Here is a 14,707-nt window from a genome sequence, read left to right on the forward strand (position 1 = left end):
AAAAAGAGAGAGATTCCCACAAAATCATGTTCTTATGAAGACTAAAGTGACTCTCAATCATGCTTTGTTTTGTGTTACCGTTTGTTTGCTCTAATGAACGTCTTTCCCATTTATGTTACTCTTCACCAACCAATCATCTTTCTCTATATCACTAAGTTTTAGATATTTTTTAGTAGGTTTTAATCGCTAAAATGTAAACTATTCTGGTAAAATCACACCATAATGAAACATAGGGTTGAACTGCGCAGTATTTACACTGTTAGGTCCCTTTAACACTAAATGATCATGCTTTTTTTACTGAAAAACACTTTGAACACAACAGCTGTTGTCTTAAAAATGACTTGACCTATATAACTGTTTGAATTGTTTTCATTATTTGGTCTTTGAATGAAGCATTTTTTTAACGTCTGTTTTCCACATATGCAACAGTAAATAAATTATTATTGTTTTATGTTAAATGGGGCAGGCCTTGTTTCCCTGGTAACAGGAAGTGGAGGAGAAGCTTCAAAAAACGGAGTAAACGGCCGTATTGTTAAACACGAACTGATACTTTTTGCTGCCTAAACAAGCTGTCTAACAGGATATTACTGAACCTAATCAACAGTGTTGGTTCCACAACCGACCCAAGAAAGAAAACCGCCAACAAACAGAAAACCGAAACTGGGTTCTGAAACTGACGGTCCCATCGCCATTCACTGGAGTGAAAACCCTGTTTTTAGTGACAGTCGGGTACCAAACGTCAACGACTGAGCGTCTTTTCTACCGATGCATCACAAGGTGAAAACATTGATTTATTTCACATTTAAGCCGCATTTTCCCTACGAGATACTGGAGAAGGCGGTTTAGTTGTGTAAAATGTAGTTCTGTTGTTTCCATCCCAGCAGAGTCTTAACACTATCAGCCAACCCGCTGAATCGGACTCTTTTCCAAACAAGTCAGACTCGAGTGGTTTCGAAGTGCTGGAGTGGAGAGGTTAACTGCAGGTCTTGAAGGAGGCAGGTTCTGTGAAAGCCTTAACCTCCTGGATGTCACCTTGGCGACTGGTTCCATCCACGCAGAAGCCATCTGTTCTAGGATGGATGGCAGAGTAATAAATCTGATGAATACTTCAGAAGCAGCCAGGTCCCTTCAGGACAACAGGAGATTCAGACTTTTTGGGATAAAACAGCTTCTTCTCTACGCGTCCGTCGCGCTCGCGTCCAAACAAACGAGGCCGAACACTCGATCCTGAAGATCAGGACGAGCATCAGGGTAATCGGGAGGAATTGTGCGACGTTAAAACTGCGATGCAGCAAACAGGCGAGGATTGTGGGCGTTATTAACAGTGACAGACTCAGGTGTGTCTCCAGATGTGTCATCGGAGGTAAACTGCTGATATGAGGCAGTTAACTGACGCTTCCCCACCGAGCTGCTCTGCTTTCTAACTCCAGTGGTTGTGGCTAATTAAAAAAGTGCTGAAGAGCAGAAAAGAGGAGCGGCGGTGGTCAGGATCGTCAACATCCCTCCCTTTAAATGGTGTCCTGTGGAGTTGAACAGTCTCTTAATATTCCTCCATCTTAGCAGCATCTGGTTGAAACGACGTCTAGTCTCTGGTCAAATGGGTAAATGTCGAGACCTTTCGAGGCAATAATAATGACACAGTGGAGGAGAATGATGCATGGCAGCGTTCCTTTTGTCCTGCACAAGGCTGGAAAACACAAGCTCAGTAACAATCATGTTCAGACAGAAGAGAGATTTTCATCAAACTGCTCTGTTGACACAGGCAATGATTCCAGATTTATACCAATACCAGACTTTAAACTGGTGACAGGTCAATTTAGGCACCATTACAGAGACTGAGGCCGGTGGGGGCGGCTGTTCAAACTAAATAACAAGAATAAGGCGGGATCATTGTCTTAATTCTGCCCTTTATTTGTCCCTGCTGTTTTCTGCCTTTTGCTGGATGTAAAATAGAGGTTTTACAGCATAAACCGTCGTGTTCTTTTAGTCTCAGCATCACTACATATTTCATAGATAAATGCAGGACGGCAGATAAAAACACAGATTCAGTTAAAGAACGTATGGCAGGAACCTATAGTTACAGATTGAGCTCTTTGCTGTTGATTACAGCTGCTTATCCATGTGGAAGAGGCTGCCATCGACACTGTGTTTCCTGACAGCGCGGGAAAACTGTCCTCAAATTCACAGCAGATGAGTCATTTACTGGGAGAGTCGAGTTTATTCAGCCGCATCCAAACCACAGCAAACCTGCAGACGGATGCGAAAGAAAGAAGGATGCAGAAGAAAGAAGGACGTCCTGCTGGTCTAAACGAGGTTCTAGTCTTAAATGCAAACGAGGAGATTAAAAAGCGACGAGGCAAAGAAGAACTTTCCTCTAAACCCAACCCTGTCCTTATCTCCAGGAAGATCAAACCATCTAGACCAGGCGGTGTCAACATGTGGCCCGCACGGGCCAAAACTGGTCCTCCTGAGGGTCCAATCCGGTCCTCAAAGTGTAAGAAATTCCAGAGAAGACATTAACTGCAGATTGTAAATTAGTACAACTATATTTTAAATAATTTAGACCATGACAAGTTGTTTTTGATCATAAAGTAAATACTAGATTGCTCACTGTTGTGTTTTTTTTGTGGGGTTTTTTTGTCTGACTTTTGTCGTTTTCTTTCTCGCTTTTTGTAATTTTTGTCTCCTTTATGTTTATTTTGTGTAATTTTTGGTCTCATTTTTGTAGTTTGGTCTATTTTTTGTCACTTTGTAACTTTTTTGTCTCATTTTTTTGTCTCTTTTTGTTTATGTCATTTGGTTTTTTGTCGTTTTGTGTTTCATTTTGTAATATTTGTCTTGTTTTTGTAGATTTTTGTCTTTTTTTGTCTGCCTTTTGTTAAAAGTCCAGATGACTAAATGGTTGTGTTCCTTTGTAGACACTCTGTGATTTGGAAGTTGTAATGTGGAAAGGATGAAATGAGGCTGAATGTTGTGAAACTGAATTTATTTTTCTTCAGAAATTTCAGGTTGTTGATGCTGTAAATAGATAATTCCTTAAATGTGAACATTTTTGCACTAAACAAAGGAAGCATTAGGAGTTGTGGTTATTTAGAGGTTATTATGCTGTGGTTTTACTGGTTTTAACTGGTCCGGTCCTGGATGTGGGAACCTGGACTAGATGATTCTGACTCCTCTGGTCTAATTGATGTGACCAGACGTCCGACATGCGACACTAAGAGTCGAGGAGGTGGAAATTAACGAAGGCAGCAGACCTCTGGGAGCCTCCATGTCCAGAGCTGCTGACTAATGTGTGCTTCTGGGTTTGTCGTGTTTGAGAACCATTTCCTAGCCGGCGATCAGTTTCAGGGTAAATTACCCCTCTACCAGTCGGAGAGCCTCAACAACCCAACAACCAGCTGCTGTCATCGCCCTAAAGAGATGATTCATGCCTCGTTTGGTTTGAGATAATGACCAGCGAGGACGGAGGAGGCTTCATGGAGGATCTGCTGACGAACAGCCTTCAGGAATCAGATGGAAGCAGAGATTAGGATGTTCAGGATCTCTGCTGGGTCAACAGGTATGTTTGGAAGCAACTCAACGGTCTGGTCTATGAAACCAGAATGAATTCTATGGATTATTCTGGGATGTATTTACTGTAGGATCACTGGCATGGAATCATTTTCCTCAGTTTACCTTCAGGTGTACATTAAAGCTACCAGACAGCTGCTGAATAAATGTTAACAAGAAGAAAAGAAGGACTCAGTTTTAGAGTTTGAAAGATTCACAAGAGTGCAAAAGTTTAAAAGTTGCATTATTCACTTTAGCTCGTTGGCTTTTGAGAGTTTGCAGAAAAGAAATAAATCTCAACTGTGTCCACATCTCTAGAAGAACCACAAGAAAGAACCAGCTGAGTGAAGGAACAGGAGTCCAGACATCTGATAATTCAGTAAAAACTCTTTATATAATAATCATTAAGTGCACCTGTGAAACTAGGATCTTATTTTGTGTAATCTTTTGGCCTGTAGGTAAAAGCCCAGCAGAGTTCAACACACCAACCGAACCAGTGAGCATTTACACCGAGCGCTAATTAAACTGCAACCAAAGCATCTAAAATATTTCCACGAATCCATTCTCTGGGCTTCCAGATGGTATTTACTGGGGTGGTGACTTTGCTGCTGCAGACTGATGCTGCCGACTTGTTATTGAGCCGATGTAGCGGCGGGATAATCTCTGGTCCAATAAGGCTGATCACAGCCCGGCCTGACACCAGGGAATCAGACGCTAAAAAGACAGTTGGAGGTGAAGGGACGGCCCTCCGCACCACCATAAAAACAGCGAGCTACCCTCCATCGTTGCCACGGCGATGAGCAGCTTGACCCTCCTCATCACGAATAAAACCGACGAACTGCAGCCGCAATCAGGCGCGAGACAACAGCGATAAAGCTGAGTTTGGATGCCGGGCTGCTCAGTATTCAGGTGCGGCAGCGTCTCCGAGTCAACAGGATTCAATACTGAAATGGGGCAGCGACCCTCAGCCTCCTCTCAGCCTCACAGCGGATATTTGATATCAGCCACACAAAGATCTTATCAACATGTCCAAAGACTCTCAGTGTTTTCTGTGTGTTCTGTGATTTTCTTATTAGGATGAAACAGAAACACTTCAGCGATCACAGAGAACTGAATGATCTCAGTGTTTAAACTTTGTCTGAAGGCTAATTCACTCAAACACTTCAGGATGCAACTTCTGCTGCTACAAACAAAACTTGCATTTCCTCATTTCTCCATAACTAATCAATCTTTTTTTTCTGTACTTTCATGTGAAATAAGATGCTTTTTGACATGCAGGATCCCAAACAAAATGAGAAATACTGAGAAGGAAGATCTGATTATAAAACAATCATTCAAAGCTCCAGAAAGGACCAAAAACTGATTCTCCAACACGGCTAACATCTTCAGCCACGAAACCAGCACCACAAAGCTCCATACGACCGCTGCAGAACCAGAAATAAACACCCTAACCCTACCCGTGGGAGATGCAACAAAATATCCATTAGCTGTCAACTATCAGATCAATCACCAGCTATTCTGACAATCAATTCATCAGTTTGAGTAGTTTTTATAGAAAAAAATGGCTGAAATTCACTGATTTCAGCTTCTTAGCATCTTAACTTCTCTAGGACGGTAAAACAACAACAACATCTTAGACTTTAGAAACCTCTAACCAACATTTTTCACCATTTTACACACTAATCAGTCAAAAATTAATGAGGAAAACAATCAGCAGATGACTCTATGATGGAAATAACCATCAGCTGCAGGTTGACAGTTCAAAATCAACCTCTGTGTGTTTAAAAGAATTTATATGAACATATTCAAACTATTTTTACTGTCTACATGAGAGTCACATGAAGGGAAATCCATTTGTTTGCACAAAAAACTAACTCTGACATGTAAAGACGTAGGATCAGTACTTTAGAGGGAAAATATGAATGGAATCATTGTGATAAATTTGGTTTAGCATCAGCTAATACTGTAGCATAACGTCTAACCAGCTGTTGAAAATCTATAATTATGTGTGTGAAATGTTAGCTGCTACACTTTAGGTTAAGCTAATAACATGAGCTTGCTGTAGCATTAGCTAGCTAGCTGACTTGCTTGAATCTTTGCTAGTTCCAGCTAAACATCTCTACTGGCTGCGATTTGGTAGTAATGCTAGAGATTTAACATTTAGCTTCATAAAAACAGGCTGTAGTTGGATTTATTTAGATTCTAAACCCAGCAAACAGACACCTTCAGGGAACGTTCCCCGATAGTTCTATAGCGGTTTTCAAAGAAAGTGGCAGTTAGCTGAAAACAGTCCTGGAAAGAACGTTGCCTGATAGCTGGTTTCTATTTTTTTGTTTTTGGGAAAGTTGTAGTTTACGTCTTTGGACAGCATTTACAACAAACTGTCAGAGAACCTTCTGGAAACGCAATACACAAAACAAAAGCCTTTAGGAAACATTCCCTGAAGGTTTGTTTTGGGAGAGTTTTACAAGAAAGTCACAGTTTGTTAAAAATACAGTCCAGAAAACAGAAACCTTCAGGGAATCTTCAGGGAACCTTAAAGTAACGTTCCCTAACATCCCTTTGTTTTTTTCAAGTTTGACAAGAAAATCACAGCATCTTTTTCAGGGAATGTTCCCTGAAGGTTAGTTTTCTCAGATTTTACAATTAACTTGCATTGTTGGAAAACACAGTCTTGAAAGCAAAAACCTTCAGGAAGCATTCAAGCAACGTTGCCAAGGGTTAGTTTTTGCAAAGATTTACAAGAAACTCCAGAAGACAGAAACCTTTAGGAAACCTTCAGGGAATCTTAAAGTAAAGTTCCCTAACGTCCCTTTGTTTTTGTCGAGCTTTACAAGAAAGTCCTTGTTCAGGGAACGTTCCCTAACAGCTGGTTTTGCAGAATTTTGCAAGAAAGTCGCATTTTGTTGTAAACACGGTCAAGAACTCAAAAACCTTCAGGGAACCTTTAGTGAATGTTCCCTGACAACTAGTTTTTGACAAATTTTACAAGAAAGTCACATTTTGTCCACACAGAGTCCAGAAAACAGAAACAGGGACGTTCCCTGAAGGTTCCTTGAAGGTTCCCTAAAGGTTTCCTGTTTTCTGTAGACTTTTACAAGAAATGTTGCATTTTATTGTGTTTACAAAAAGTGCAACTTGTTTATTAAAGTCTGCAAAAACTAGCCTTAAGGGAACATTTCCAGAAGTTCCCTGAATGTTTACAACAAACTTTGTATTAAAATTCTACAAAAACTTGCTGTGAGGAAATGTTCCCTGAAGGCTGCCTAAAGGTTCCTTGAACGAACAAAAACCTTTGGGGAACCTTCAGAGAACATTACCTGACAGCAGTTTTTGCAGAATTTCACAAGAAAGTCGCATTTTGTCCAAGCAGAGTCCAAAAAACAAACAGGAACATTCCCTGAAGGTTTCTTTGACGTTCCAGTAAGGTTCCCTGAATGTTTCTGTTTGCTGGGGGGGCTTTTTTAGTTCAGGATAGTTCTTGTGTAGGTTACATAACGTGCTGATATTAAAAATAAAGATGTTTCTAGAGGAAATAATCATGTTTCTTGAGGTTTATGCAGAAAAACTAAAGCTGAGTTTCCCTCCAGAATCCTGCAGCTTCATCTGAACCTGAACCAGAACCAGAACCACACCCACGGTTATCTAGCTCCCTAACGGGCAGATACCTGTGCAGCTGGTGGGGGAGGAGGATGGGGGAGGATAATGGGGGAGACTCGGACCACACTCTCCGTTCAGCTGCTTTTCAAACTGCGACATCACAGCTTTGCTCCGATGCGTTAAAACGCTGCGTTCAGGGACCTCCAGCGTTACATAAGCGGCAAAACTTCACCAACAGCCTCACAGCAGCCCGAACAGCGGCTCCCGGTGCCGGTAACCGAGCAGCACGGAGGGAAAGTAGCCGGTAAAGTTTCCCGGTCAGGCCGAGCAGATGGAGGAAAAGCGCCCTTTGTGTGTCCGAACAACAACAGACAGATCTACCCATCTAGTCATCTATCTAACACAGATCTACCCATCTACTTATCCATCTAGCTTTAGCAGATCTATCTACCGACCGGCGGAGGAAGCGGAGGACCGTACCTGAGTAGAGCCGTGTCGCCCTGTCTGCTCACCACGCTCTCCACCGAGGAGTAGTCCGGTACGGTCTGTCCGGGCAGGCAGGACGGCAGGAAGCAGAACAGGCTGAGGAGGACCGCCGTGAGCCACTGACCGGAGACACACGCGTCCTGCACCGCCGTCATTATGTCCATCACAGCGGCGTTCCGTCGCTTCTCCTCCGGTGTGCTGATGAGGGGGTCGGCCCGTGGACGCGCTTCGTGTGCGCACTTTTCTCAGCCCGTGAAGGAGGAGGAGGAGGAGGAGGAGAAACGCGCCTCCGTCCGGTTCCCCGGTGGTTCTCTGGCTGGATGCGGAGCGGAGCGGAGCGTCTCTCCAGTGGCTCTCACACCATCTAGTGAGGAAACGCGATGCAAAATGGGAGCAGAGCTAGAAGCAGACAACCCCCAGGCTCTGATCCTGTTGCCATGCGGCCGTTTCCCGGGCAACCCGTATCCCAGTGGCTCGTGATGGAGCGGAGAAACCGGCAGGTATCGACGAGACCCGGAGCAATTAAAGGCATCGACCGGAGCAGCTCCTCTATTTAAGGAAATGACCGTTTAGGAGGAGAAGGAGGAGGAGATGGAGGAGGAGAAGTCCCGGACTGCTGGAAACACGCTCAGTGCTACAGAAATAAACACAAAAACACACACAGATCTGTGTTTCTATCATCCCTGCAGACAGATCCAGAGCTGAGAGGGATTCTTCTTTCTCATTAAGCTGCAGAAAGTTCCTCTTTGTGCTGCTTTAAGCCCTCTGACTTAACCTACATAACATTTACCGCCTGTAACCATGGCAACGACACACATTTAGACTGATGCCACCACAATAAGCAGATAGAAGACAATAGCCTTTACCAGAGGCAGCATCTCCCCAAAAATATTAATATTAATAGAAAGAACCATAAACATTCATGTTGTCTCGTGTTAGACCAGAAGAGCTGTCAAAAAAACATTAAAAAGAGTTTATATTTTACTAAAAACATAAAAAACATATAAAGGCATAAAAAAATAAAGTCCAGAAAACACGACAACACAGTGTTTCCTGAGGTTCTCTAAACGTTTCTGTTTTCTCAGCGTTTTGTAGTCTTTCAACTAAAGGAACCTTAAGGGAATGTTCCCTGAAGGTTTCCTGAAGGTTTCCTGATGGTAACTTTTGTAGTTTGTTGTAAACACAGTCCAGCATCAAAAACCTTCAGAGAATCTTCAGAGAACCTTCAGGGAACGCGCCCTGCTGAAGGGGTAGTTTTTGTGGAATCGTACGAGAAACTTGCAGTTTAAAAAAAACAGTCCAGGAAACATTCCCTAAAGGTTAATATTTTCCTTTAGGGAATCTTTGGGGAACATTCCCTGAACACTAGTTTTAGTCCGGAAAACAGAAACCTTCAGGGAACCTTTAGGGAATCTTTAGGGAACGTTCCCTGAACACTAGTTTTAGTCTAGAAAACAGGAAGTGAAAGCAGCTGATTAACTGCAGATATTTAACCCTCAGATCATCAGTGTGACATTTTATTACATCTGTAGAATGAAAAGTTTTTATCATTTTATATTCCAGCTATTCCTTAAAAACGTGTTTCTGACATCATTCTATTTAAATTTTTCAGTTCCCTTTAATACTTTTAATTAAACTGTAATATTTCTATTCCTACTCTGAGCCCTTATCACTGATTCTAGATGTGATGTAAACTTGGAAGGAAATCATGAAAAATGTCAATAAAATGGATGTTATTCATTCCTCTGCTGCTGTTCGTTGTAATATGCTTCTTTTTCAATCATCAAAATCTGTTATAAAGTGAAAAATAAACAGATTTCAAACACAAAATATAGAACATAATAGAATGATTATTCTGTCCCAGATTCTTATTCGGCTCATTTTGGACCAGATGTTGGTCCTCAGAGCTGCTGTTTCTGCTTCCATTACTTTTATTATTGGATTTATTCCTGACTTTATATCCTGAATAAAAATTCTCTTCTTCTGAATCCTATATGTTCTTTATTTTACAACAAACTGGAGGCAGCGTTTCCCCATAGTGGACTTAAAAATACAAATATTCATGATGTAATAACATAAACACACTCATGTTGTCCCACGTTAGACCAGAAGAAAACCTGTCCAGAAGCATCCATGAAGCAAAAAACAGAGAAAAAGTTGATATTTAGCAAAAAAAACATCAGGAAGAGTTGATATTTAGCAACAAACCAAAAAGAGTTTGATATTTAGCAAAAAACAAAGGTTGATATTTACAAAAAAAGAGTTGATATTTCGAAAAAAAAACATAAAAATGCAGCTGATTAAACTGGAGATATTTAAATCTGAGATCCTCCAGTGATCAGATTCCTCCATCAGTGGGTCCAAAATGACCCGAATAAGAATAATTTTAATCATTTAGGTTCAGAATAATCACTTCTATTTTGTTTGTTTTATATTTTGTGTTTGAAATCTGTTTATTTTTCACTTTATAACACATTTTGATGATTGAAAAAGAAGAATATTACACAGAACAGCAATAGAAGAATGAAAAACATCCATTTTATTGACATTTTCACTCTTTTCCTCCAAGTTTACATCACATCTAGAATCAGTGATAAGGAGCTCAGGGTACGAATAGAAATATTACAGTTTATTTAAAAAATATTAAAGGGAAGTTAAAATGTAAATGGAATGATGTCAGAAACATGTTTTTTGAGGAATAGCTGGAAAGTGAAGATAAAAAAACTTTTCATTATAAAGAAAACGACACACTGGTGATCTGAGAGTTAAACATCTTCATGGACCAGATGTTGCTCCTCAGAGCTGCTGATTCTAGCCACTGCTTTTATTATTGGATTTATTCCTGACTTTATATCCTGAAAAAAACTCTCCTTCCTCTGAATCCTATATGTTCTTTATTTTACACTTCTTTTTTTATTAATTCCCCGCGGGGATCAATATAGTCTGAGGATATCTGATCTTAAAATCTGATCTCAGAACAGCTCAGAGCCCAGATTGCAGCCGGTGATGTTATCGACGTCTGCTGGATTAAACCGACCGGCTCCGGCTTCGGGTTTCATCGCCTCACTTTGGTTTAAATGTAGGAAAAGAGTTGTGGTGTTTCATAGATTCATTCCAGCGCTGTGGAGGCAGAGAATGAAGGGTTTTATTGCAGGTTCTGTTTGCAGCTGTGACGAAGAGCCAGAAAACTGGTTTCCAGAGGTTAGCGAGGACGATTCGGGGACGTTGGAGATGAGTCAACAAGCAACGGTCCATGACGACAGCAGCGCTAACAGAGGGGAGGGAAAGTTATCTCTCTCACAAACACAACTGGAATTTGCATAACTGAGGCTCCCTCTGCTGTTAACGGCTGTGATATTACCTGACAGACATTTCCACCCTCCTCTGTCAGTCACAACGGAGCTTTTCATTCCTCCTAGAGTACCTCAGAAAATCTACCGTTCCATGCATGAAAGCTGTAATTAACAACAGCTCTATTTAGAGTTCGAGCAGCAGGAGGAGGGAGACGAGAGGCAGCCGCTAATATTCAGCTCATAATCAGCTCAGAAAACCAAGAACCAGCCGAAGGAGATCAGAGCTGGAGGCCTCAATGTTCTCAGGTGTTCGGACGCTTCAGCAACCGTGAACCAGCCGAAGGAGATCAGAGCTGGACGGCCACAACGTTCTCAGATGTTTGGAGCTTCGTCAACCGTGAACCAGCCGAAGGAGATCAGAGCCTCAACGTTCTCACGTTTCATCATCTTCTCAGAATGACGAGTGAATAAAGTGGAAAATACAAAATACTTTTGTCAGGTCCACAGAATGACGCCACATGAAGTTTCAAAACAACAAGATGGTAGCTAGAGTCAACAGGAGCCTTCAGGGAATGTTCCCTGAAGGTTTGTTTTTGTAGAAATTTACAATAAACTCACAGTTTGTTGAACATAAAGTCTAGAAAACTTGACAACACAGCGTTTCCTGAAGGTTCTCTGGGGGTTTCTGTTTTCTGGAGGTAGGTATGGGTAATGTGGGTTAGGGTTATTAACGGGTAATTAGGGTTAGGTTTAGGGTAGGGTTATTAACAGGGGTAATAAGGGTTAGGGTTATTAACAGGGGTAATAAGGGTTAGGGTCAGGGTAGGGTTATTAATGGGTAAAAAGGGTTAGGGTAGGGTTATTAACAGGGGTAATAAGGGTTACAGTAGGGTTATTAACGGGGTAATAAGTGTTTGGGTTATTTACAGGGGTAATAAGGGTCAGGGTAGAGTTATTAACAGGAGTAATAAGGGTTAGGGTAGGGTTATTTACAGGGGTAAATTGGGTTAGGGTTATTAACAGGGGTAATAAGGGTTAGGTTTAGGGTAGGGTTATTAACAGGGTAATAAGGGTAAGGGTTAAGGTAGGGTTATTACAGGGGTAATAAGGGTTAGGGTTATTTACAGGGGTAATAAGAGTTAGGGTAGGGTTATTAACGGGTAATAAGGGTTTGGTTTTCAAAGTAAATTAATGCGACTTTATGTTGTCATCTTTAAGCACTGATCCAATAAAACTGGGCGTCTTTGAGTCTTTTCAGTGATGATGCAGATAATGTAGTTGTCTTTACTGTAAGCTGTGATTTTCTTCCTGTTTAGTCGCCTTTAGGTGTTGTTGCTCCAGTTTGGATTTCTGGTCTAATCTAACAGCAGTAATGACTGAAGGCTGTTGTTTCTGAAGTAGTTAAGGACTCGGTCATTCCTCCGTCTAGTGGTCTGGTTGCCTATTCTGATAATGGATGACATCTAGCAGGGAGGAGCGACCATCCATCACAGCAGAAAACCCAGACGCTGAACACTTCTATTAAAGGCATCCTTGCTGATGGAAAATGTAAAGAAAACTGATTTAATCTGCATTAGAAAGGTTTTTCATGTCGGTAAATTAAAACTGTTGGTTTGATGTTTAAGAGGTTAGGGTTAATATACTCAGTAAATCCACTGACCACAGGAAGTATTCATTCATTCCGTTTGGTTTCTCTGTTTTATATTTAGGAATAATCAGTGTTTCCTGTGGACAGATCCTCTCCGGTCCGTGAAGTGAAACTAAAACTCTTCTTATCTTCAGCTCCTGCTGGACATCAGGTCACACTGTAGAGGCTCTTCCTGCTCCGATGCTTCTGAAAATTAAGCCCAAAAAGATCCCGGTGGGGAAAGAGCAAAATTAAAACTACTAGACATCGTCATGCTCTGAACAGAAATTAATTACCTTCCACTGAGGTTCCACCAGAAGAGAACAGAGTGAGTGACGGTGTGAAGGTTCAGACGCTTTCATCAACTTTCCAACCCTGTTGTCGACATTTCAAGTTTCCTCTCTGAAGAATCACAGCTGGAAGAAAATCAAACATCTGTCGGGAAATTATACATCTGTGATGGTTAGTAGTCAGAAGACAGGAAACCTTTAGAAAACCATCAGGAAACATTCTCTGAAGGTTAGTTTTTGTAGAATTTGACCATAAAGTCCCAGATTGTTGAAAATAGAGTCTAGAAAACATGAAGCCTTTAGAGAACCTTCATTAAAGCATTCCCTGAAGGTTAGATGTTGTAGAATTTTATTAAGTCAAAGTTTGTTGTAAGCACATTTCGGTAGACAGGAAACCTTCAGCAAATGTTTCCCGAAGGTTAGTTTTACTAGACTTTTACAAGAAAATCATGTTTGTTGAAAATAAAGACGACAACACAGCATTTCCTGAAAGTTGTCTGAATGTTTTTTTCTCAACTGTCCTCTTGGAAATTTCTGAAAATGTAACCTTCAGGGAACGTTTCCTGAAGGTTAGGTTTAGTAGACTTTTACAACATGAATCCATCCGGGAACGTTCCCTGAAAAAAGTCTCAGATGGGAATTTTACAATAAACGTGTAGATTAAAAATAATACCTTCCAGGAAACGTTCCCCAGACGTTAGTTTTTGTCAACATTTACAAGAAAGTCACAGTTTGTTAAAAACACAGAAACCTTCAGAGAACCATCAGGGAACGTTCCTTGGAGGTACTTTCTTCTAGAGTTTGGGAAGAAAGTCCAGAAAGACGACAACACATTTCTTGAAGGTTCTCTGAAGGTTCCTGGCGTTTTTTCTTCTCAACTTTTCTCAGAGGAATCCAAAGAGCGAAGCGGTGAAGAGTTCATTCTGTCCACCAAACATGTTGTTTCCTTGTTAATTCTCATTACCTAAATGTGAAGCACTCTCTGGAAACGTCGGTGCTCCAGTTGGCAGGAAAATGGAGCGTCCACTTCGCTTCAGGCTACAGAATAATGAGACTCTGGGAGCTAACAGTGGGCGAAGCCACAATAATTTACTGATGTTTAAGGACACACAACACAAACAGGCTTCATCAGTCTGAAATAACCAGAAGGATTGTAGATCATCCAGCTAAAACACAGCTGTGATTTAACTGCATGTGTTAATAGATGACTGATTTATGGCATAATTCTTCTCCTGATGAAATTTAGCCAAAGATCTCTTTTATTTATTCACTGCAATATAACACTTGTCCAGTGAATATGTGGGAAACGTATCATGAATCCTGGTTCCAGACATTCAGAATACAAACAAGGAAATATAGAAACCCACCCAGCCCTGGTGTAAATTAAAGTTTAACATCTCTGAATGTCCCTCAGTGTTACAGTTTAGACGGAGATCTGAGCATCAAAGCTAACATTAGCAACATTACTACGACTACCATCAAAGCTAACATTAGCCACATTACTACGACTACCATCAAAGCTAACATTAGCAACATTACTACTACTACCATCAAAGCTAACATTAGCAACATTACTACTACTACCATCAAAGCTAACGTTAGCCACATACTACTACTACCATCAAAGCTAACGTTAGCCACATTACTACTACTATCATCAAAGCTAACATTAGCCAAATTACTACTACTACCATCAAAGCTAACATTAGCCAAATTACTAATACTATCATCAAAGCTAACATTAGCCACATTACTACTACTACCATCAAAGCTAATATTAGCAACATTACTACTACTATCATCAAAGCTAACATTAGCCACATTACTACTACTACCATCAAAGCTAACGTTAGCCACATTAC

At 41.0% G+C, this 14,707-nt stretch overlaps 1 protein-coding gene across 5 annotated transcripts in view; it reads right to left on the reverse strand.

The window, feature by feature from the left end:
• LOC110965491 (neuronal growth regulator 1-like) overlaps positions 1–7,799 on the reverse strand; it is a 667,889-nt gene extending 660,090 nt beyond the window's left edge. For all 5 annotated transcript variants that reach the window (XM_051947044.1, XM_051947042.1, XM_051947041.1 and 2 more), the window contains exon 1: positions 7,630–7,799. In XM_051947044.1, coding sequence (XP_051803004.1) covers positions 7,630–7,799 — 170 coding nt within the window. The remainder of the gene's footprint in view (positions 1–7,629) is intronic.
• Between the last annotated feature and the right edge of the window lie 6,908 nt (positions 7,800–14,707).

Source organism: Acanthochromis polyacanthus, chromosome 4 (assembly GCF_021347895.1).
Source record: "Acanthochromis polyacanthus isolate Apoly-LR-REF ecotype Palm Island chromosome 4, KAUST_Apoly_ChrSc, whole genome shotgun sequence".
Classification (NCBI taxonomy): Eukaryota; Metazoa; Chordata; class Actinopteri; family Pomacentridae; genus Acanthochromis; species Acanthochromis polyacanthus.